Source organism: Cololabis saira, chromosome 1, assembly GCF_033807715.1.
Source record: "Cololabis saira isolate AMF1-May2022 chromosome 1, fColSai1.1, whole genome shotgun sequence".
Taxonomy (NCBI): domain Eukaryota; kingdom Metazoa; phylum Chordata; class Actinopteri; order Beloniformes; family Belonidae; genus Cololabis; species Cololabis saira.
The window spans coordinates 48,147,170-48,155,188 of record NC_084587.1 but is presented as its reverse complement, the minus strand read 5'-3'; the positions used below and the strand labels follow the sequence as shown (position 1 = coordinate 48,155,188).

The 8,019-nt window shown below is 46.5% G+C and overlaps 1 protein-coding gene across 1 annotated transcript; it reads left to right on the top strand.

Annotated features, from left to right (window-relative positions):
• The first annotated feature begins 836 nt into the window (after positions 1-836).
• Positions 837-7,797, top strand: LOC133446801 (beta-crystallin B3-like). Its single transcript, XM_061724896.1, has 6 exons — positions 837-942; positions 2,423-2,520; positions 2,711-2,829; positions 3,722-3,854; positions 4,250-4,392; positions 7,059-7,797. The coding sequence occupies exons 1-6, from the start codon at positions 867-869 to the stop codon at positions 7,228-7,230; spliced, it is 741 nt and encodes a 246-aa protein (XP_061580880.1). The 5' UTR covers positions 837-866; the 3' UTR covers positions 7,231-7,797.
• Positions 7,798-8,019: the final 222 nt, after the last annotated feature.

The following is an 8,019-nucleotide window of genomic DNA, read 5'->3' as shown; positions in this document are numbered from 1 at the left end:
TTGTTGTGGTTGTTCCTGGTTCTGTAATCTCTCAGGCTGCAGCGTCATAGCCTTCATCAGGGCTGGAGGACGGCCCACGCCCGCCCAGAGTGCATCGTTCCTTTTCCTTCGTCCACACCTCCCCTCACCGACCAGGGTGAGGGTTGGGGTTCTTCCAGCCTCCTTTTGGAGGACTTGACTGTCGCCTGTCACATGACCTCGCCCGTGCAGCCATGTTTGGAGCTACATTTAATCAGTTTGCTCCCTCGCGTGCGCTCTGAGAGAATCGACCCGTGGACCGCTCCTTTTGCAGCTGACGCCCACATCAACATTACCCTCACCTCCGCAGGAGGAGCGGGGCTTTAATTCAATAGGCCTCTGCTCCTGTGATGGTGAGACGGATTTAGTTCAGTGTCCTTGGGCACTCCGAACCCTCTCGCTCGCTCAGAGGTGCAGCAAGGTTATTGCTTCTCGCCGCTTATTGCTTTTCCTGTTATTGTTTGTCCTAACGCCTCTTTATTGCAGCTCTCAATCGGAAAGTATAATTTTGTGACAGGCTCTTAAATATGAAGCAGCTCCATTTTTATCATCCCGCTGCTCAAGTTAGGCTCGATTATGCAACATTACCCAACTTACACCGATGGAGTCGTACCTCACCTGAGCTGTTAGGAGCTTATTCTGTCTGTCTGAGGCCAAATATACTGCACACTGGTTTTCAGCTTGTTGTATTCCTTATATCTTTTAGATACATCCTCTCTCTCTCCCTCTCTCTCTCTCTCTCTCTCTCTTTGATGATGGGGGTATTTCTATTCTGTGGGGGCTGTGAGCTCAGCGAGTTTGTTTCTGTGTCCATAATCCCCTCTCTCTGGGCGCCAGCATATAAAACCATGGGGGGCCCTGCACACTCACACACAGACCACCAGCCCCAGCCCAGTCCACCCCTTCACGCACACACCACCACAGGTAAGAGTGTAGACAAACATCCCACAGAGAAACAACCAACGAGAGGCCGGGCGGCCAGAACGACCGACTAACGGCTGCTGATCGGGCTATTCCACCAGATCAGTAAAAGCTGAACTTTGACTTTTTTGATTGGTGGATGCTTCAGAGCGGGTGATCCCTCTGCATCAGTTCGGTTGAAACAAATACTTTTTTTCAAATCTGAATTTGGTTGAAGGAGTACGACACTGGAACGCTGCTTTTCAGGACATTTGGGAAGTTTCTGCTTTTTAAAGTTGTAAATATTCCTAAAACCCCTTCATGTGGGCGCTCATGTTAAAAAGATACCGGTACCTTATCTCGGTTAGCCGCAAAGATTCAAGTGATACTCCAACTTTTTTTATGCTTCGCTTTGCTTTTTGGTTGAATTTGGATGAAAAGTGCTGATTTTGTTAGTGTTTGTGTTGCAGTCGTCAGACTTTGTGCCATGTTTCGTGGTGAAACTGGTGTCACCATGTTTAACCCTTCCTTGCATTTTAACAGAAAGCAGAACTATTTTGGGAGAAAACCTGTCACACAGGACAGTGACGATGCATCAATATGTTTTCCTTTCCTTCTCAATCCGGTTTGAGAGTAATTCCATGTCCAGTTTTTGGTTTTACTCCTTGATTCAGCTTGTGCAGCCCTTTACTCTCTCACCACGACCGACACTCACGGTGACTGAAGCTCAAAGGAAACATATTCTTCCTGTTATGAGGTCTGAATGAAACATCTGTACTAAGGAATAGGAATACAAAAACAGCTGCACTCTTTCCAGCCATACAGCTCTGCCCAAAGCAGCTGGTATTTGGGGGTGGAGTCAGACATTAACCCCTAACCCTGTCTGATGGGCTGTGCCTCTTTATAAACGCGTGTCACAGCTTTGTGCACTTCCCAGGTAGAGCAAATGCAGGGTGATGTAGAGTTGGGTTGATATGAAGACGAGCTAACTGGATAACCATTCTACTCTTTCTGGGTCTGTGGTTTCACAAAAGCTTCAGGCTGAATAATGTGTTTGGAAAACCACAGTTATGTGCAGATGATCGCGTACAGTATGTGCAAAAGCATGTACAAACCTGCAAACCTGAACTACTCGATCAAATACTCGCCGTTAGACTTCACTGACCTCCAGAAACAGAGATGGGATAGCGTCATCTGAGTTTCTTATTTGTTAGTCCAGAACCAAAGTCAGTCAAATGTATACGCTCAAACAAAGAAATGTTCATTTCCCTTTTATCAAGGAAGCTGAACTGCCAACATAATCCTGGTGACATTTACTCAACTTTCACTGATCTGATCAAAACCAGTGAAAATTTCTCTGAATAATTTCAGTAAATGTATCTTGTGCAAAATAAATGAGGTGGTGATGTAAATGTAAGAGGTTGTATATAACGTGTGTTGTTACATATGTATATAATCAGAATGCATGCATACTGTATAGTAACATATTCATCTCTGGTTTCAGTCATGTCTGCCGGAGGAGACAAGGCCAAGCCTTCATCCCAGCCTGATGGGAAGGCCGCCCAGAACAAGATGTCTGAGATGAGCGGGATGTCCTACAAGGTACGAACAGAGACACCCGGCTACAGCAACACCATCCCAAGTTGATGCCGGCTGGAACATTTGTGAGGCCTCTATACGTTGAAACTGTGTAAAAATAGCTGCCACGACAGCATGGGCTCTTCTGTCTCCTGCACGTCACACCCTCTCCTGCTCTGTGACGTCCCTGCTCACGCCCCTCTCTTCCCTCCAGATGAGCGTGTACGACCAGGAGAACTTCCAGGGCCGCGTCATCGAGATCACCAGCGAGTGCGTGAACGTGTGTGAGATGGGCATGGACAGGGTTCGCTCCCTGCGCGTGGAGTGTGGGCCGTAAGTAGTCCGATCACACGCTGCCACAAGCACACGCCCACATGTGTGAGTACCGCTCCACGCAGACACATTCCTGCCAGCCGAGAGCAGGTGATTTCAGAGATGGGCCTCACCATTATCTGGAATTACACACTTTGGCTTTTAGGCATTTAGCCGGTGCTTTTATCCCGAGTGCTGTGCAGGAAGTGCAGCAGCAGAGAGAACTTTACTTTCCCAACTACTAACAAAGCAACACAACTGTCAGCAGCATCGTTGCAATGCAGCTGCCTTCCTCCAGTTATTTATAATTATATGTTCGTTAGTTAGTCTCCTGTATTTAACCAGGTAAAGACTCATTAAGATTAAAATCTCTTTTCCAAGAGTGACCTGACCAAGAGGGCAGCAGAAAGAGTGTTTAATGTATAATGTAAAACTTTTCAGTACTATTTGATTAAAAACAATCACATTGGCCAAGAGAACTAGCTTCTCGATCCTTTAAAATGGAATGAAATTCCCCCAGAGTGATCAGTAACCTCAGATCATTCTGAAGGTCATTACATGACCAGGGAGCAGCATATGAACTCACGTAATCATCATTTAATCTAACATGAAAGAAAGTAAATAGGTTTTTCAGGAGGCATCGACAGCTGAAGGGACCGTCGCTGGTTTTTGTCATTGCAAAACTTGCAAAATCAATTTTTGCTTCCATCACTTCAAAAGAAAATCACAAAAGCAGCAACAGAAGAAGTCAGCGAGACATGCAGTGGATTATAGACTATAGGAATGACAACACACGACCATTGTCAAGGCTGAGTGGGCCGCTGCACGGCGAGCGTATTGATCTCGTCTTCTAGGTGTAATCAGCAGATCTGGCTTTTCTGCAGCGCTCATCCCTTCTTTGTCCCATCTGCAGCTTCGTGGGCTTTGAGCAGATGAACTTCTCTGGTGAGATGTTCATCCTGGAGAAGGGCGAGTACCCACGCTGGGACTCTTGGAGCAACACTCAGAAGAACGACTACCTGCTGTCCTTCAGGCCCGTCAGAATGGTGAGCCCCGTTTTGCTACTTTCGCACAGCCTGGGGCGTAGTGGTGCTCCATCCCACCTCCACTCTCCAAAGGGTTTCCACAAAGCAAGATGGCGTGCCACAATTTCAAGACAGTTTCTCCTCTACCTTGCGGTCCACAGTCAAAGACATCGTCCTAAACATCTCTGTTCACTGCTTTGTTCCGTCTGGTTGTGCCGGTGGGGCACACAGCCATGAGAGGACTTTGCAGCCATCCTCGCGGCCTTATTACGTTTTTATTACTCTTACGCCTTATTACTCCCACTGTGCCTCAGCGACGCCCCCCCCCAAGGTTTACAGACTGCAGCGCCATGCAGTGGCTGGTTGAGGCGGAGTTCTCACGATCTTCCTTGCTCTCTTTGCTTACCGCCTTGCAGGATCCCGAGAAGCACAAGATCTGCCTGTTTGAAGTTGGAGAGTTTAAGGGACGTAAGATGGAGATCATGGACGACGACGTTCCCAGCCTGTTCTCCTACGGCTTCACAGACCGGGTGGGCAGCATCATGGTCAGCTGTGGAACGTGAGTATTCTGGCACCGACTTGGCAACAAACAAACACACACACAAGTCCACAGAGAAGAGCCACTCGTGGTTCGCAGGAAATGTATATTACAGTTTATAGTTATATTTAATTAAAGAACACCTCCTGTTGAGAAAACAACAAGGCCGTACTTTGCTTATATCTTAAAGAATGGTTCTTCGCTTGCTCACAAATGTCTGCTCACTGAACTTTGTCTTCACACTCGCTCAACAGGACAGTTTTACTTATGTCATGTGATTACTGGAAGCATCATTATAGGCTCATCTACCCCAGCTAGCTCCAGCTAGCTCCAGCTAGCTCCAGCTAGCTCCAGCTAGATCCTCGTGCCAAGACATTTTGGTCAATTGTGCTATCAAGAACCGGGGTGACGCCATTGGTTAATGCTTGAATGTAGTACTGTTTTCACTTCACAGTCAAGCGCGTTTCTTTTTGCTCTATGTAGCATATTAGCATGTAGCTTATCCACGCAATCTACGCTACATCGTTGATAAACGTTGAACAACAGGACTGATGTAACCATCCATCTTTCTACTTGACCTGAAAACTACAAAAGGTTGTTGCAGGAAGTACGCACAGGAAGTCTAAAAGTTAATTCTGCTGACAGGATTCCCAGCATGCAACACTCTAGTATGTGAGCAAACGCCCTTTTGACGCTGAAGCTGAAGCGGGTGAGAGGGAAGTTTCTGCGCCGGTAGACGGTAGAAAACGATGACCGACAGCCGTTGTGCACCGACACTCCAGAATATGAGACAAAGGGGAACAGATAACGCTTTTTGAATCGTATTCGTAAAGATCCAGTGAGGCGAGATAAATGCATTTATGCCATGAAACGTGCGACCGAGAGCAGCTGTGCAGTTGCAGTGGGCTCCAAGCACAACACCATCCTCTCTGACCACCAGACCACCTTCATATGAGGGTCATTTAGTCTTTGTGAAAGATTCACCTAAAAAAAATGAACTAAAAAAAAGCACCTGCATGATCACTATTTATCATAGACGTATTACGTTAATCCATGAGGTGGTGCCTTAAATCTTTCATTCACACAGTAAACAGTCTAATTTATCCATTTTATCTCATTTATTTAGCGCCTTCATGAATTAAATGAATGAAGTGCCACTTATCCTTCCAGTCATGATAAAATAATACTTTACTAAGCTCCAGAGTTAACGTCCGATTCTCTCGAAAATGACAAAAGCCCAGAGTAGGACGAAGGACAGTTGACCAGGTAGTTGTAGATGTCGGGACATCGGAGATCTGGCAGGTCCGTTGCAGTTTCGATGCTTTTAAAATGTACTCCCGGAGTTTTGTAAGGCTCTAATATTGAGACTTTCATTTTTATCAACACAATTTTCTTTATCTTTCTGGGTTTAAATTTGCGGAAAACTAGGACGCTCTTAAGGTCATGATTATGCCGGGAACTTTAATTTGCACGAGTGGTTCTCTTTGCTGCCAAAATGATCTGTTAAACAAAATGGGCCACGTTGGGTCCGGAGCTCTATAGTGCCCTACGGTCTAATGTGCTATAGACCGTAGTGCACTGTATAATCCTGCATCTAGTGCACTAGACTAGGTTTAGGGTCAGGAGGGCACTACAGTATATAAATGTAATGTAGTGCACTGTATAATTCTGCACCAGACTAGACAATAGTGCACCATATATATATGGCACTACATAATCCCCTAAACCAGTGCCCCCTTGGGGGAACCCTACTGGAAAAGATAAAACATAGCACTATTTTTATCCTTACAGTGCTTCTAGGAAGTGATTGATGACTCTACTAGCAGTTGCTTTCCTGGAAAACACATGCATTTTGAAAGCAGAAAACTTTAGATGTTTCGTGTTCATTAATGAGCTCACTTGTTTCTGGGTGTTGCATCTTATTTATTGGTTTCGTCTCATTAAACTAAGAGAGAACATTTTTCTAAAAGCATGCTTTTAAAACATCAAGAAGACCTGCCTCCGTACCTTTCATGCCCTGCCTGTGAGGCTGCAGCTGGACCGTCTCGCAGGCTGCAGCCTCCACTCACGTATTCATGCGTATTTCCACAGCGCTGACCAATAACATTACCCTGTGCTTCTGCAAGAACTGCGTCAAAATTACAGCCCCGTGCGCTGCTCTGTGTGTATGTGTGTGTGTGTGTGTATAACACAGTTTCCACATCTGTGACGTCATTCCCAAACGGCGGCGCGGCCAGCCAGTCTGAGCTGTCTGGGAGAGGGTTCAGGAATAGAGGCTTTTTTCAGCAGCGGCGAGCTGAGGGTGTCATGAACGTCAGCAGCTCGGTCTCCCTGCCGGTGCTCTCGGAGGTGTGGCAGGAAGCAAAGATGCTCTCTCCATTCTGATCACTTCATCAGTTGTGCCTACCTACTGCTGTCTCACACAAACAGCTTGCAGGCAGTGCCGTCTGGGTTTAAGTCTGGAAGCATGACGAACAAATCCATGTCTGTATTTGTTAGATATTTATCCTTGCTGATTTCTCTGCGTCCGTTCGTCTAGCATCTTTTTTTTCCCACATTCCTCACTTGCCCGTTTATCTTTTAACCCCTCTCTTTCAGCTAAATATTCTCTTTTGAATCATTTCTTCTGCAACTTTGCAGTTCTGTGCTTTATCTCCCCTCTCTCTTTTCCGGTTTTCGCCCTGCAGCTGGGTGGGTTACCAGTTCCCCGGCTACCGCGGCAGTCAGTTCCTGCTGGAGAAGGGTGAATTCAAGCATTTCAACGAGTTCGGTGCCCGCTGCCCCCAGATGCAGTCCATCAGGCGCATCCGTGACATGCAGTGGCACCCCCACGGCTGCTACACCACCACCTCCAAGTGAAACCCGGCCAGGGCGAGGAAGAGAGGGGTTGGACAGGGGGCAGAGGCCGAGAGAAGGCACAGAGATGACGGAGGGAGGCCAAAAAAGGAGAGGAGGAGGGAAAGAGTTTAATCTTTTCACCTCCCTCCCACAATCTCTGGGCGGTTTCACTGGATGATGGAGGGAATACAGAAGGTCGTTATATTTAGTAGGAATCCAGTGACCAATGGAGAGTTACGGAAAGTTAAAAACGTGACAGAAGATTTAAGAATAAACTGAAAATGAACACTCCATTTAGTTTTTCCTCTCTCTCCATCTATGCTAGTCAACTGCAGGCTTCTCACTCTTCTCTCCTCTCCTCGCTCTCTTTTTCCTCGCTCTCTCACTGTACCACGGCGCACCGACGTCAGCCCTCACGCAGCCTATTACAGCCTGAGTGTCTGGGTACCGGATTGGATCTGTGCTTGTTTGTGTGGTGGAGAAACTGAGAGAGAAGAAAACCACAAAGAAGACAATTGGTGGACAATTATCTGCTCAGATTCTGCTGCCACATCAACTTTAAACCCCAATAAAGCATCCCAAATCCTCCTCAAAGCTTAATTCGTCTTATTCTACGGATATAGCCATGACACACACACACACGCGCACACACACACACACACACACACACACACACACACACACACACACACACACACACACACACACACACACACACACACACACACACAGCTCATGAGGAAATGCCAATGTTGTATTTTAATAAATTGCTGAGGTGTTTTCTTATGTTCAAAGTAAATACATAATGCA

What these genes read in the sequence shown, in the direction of transcription:
- LOC133446801 (XM_061724896.1), top strand. Translation starts at nt 867, where the DNA reads ATGGGGGGCCCTGCACACTCACACACAGACCACCAGCCCCAGCCCAGT. An exon ending in TGAGCGGGATGTCCTACAAG is followed by an intron (nt 2,521 to 2,710) that starts GTACGAACAGAG and finishes TCTTCCCTCCAG; the next exon opens with ATGAGCGTGTACGACCAGGA. An exon ending in ATCATGGTCAGCTGTGGAAC is followed by an intron (nt 4,393 to 7,058) that starts GTGAGTATTCTG and finishes TTCGCCCTGCAG; the next exon opens with CTGGGTGGGTTACCAGTTCC.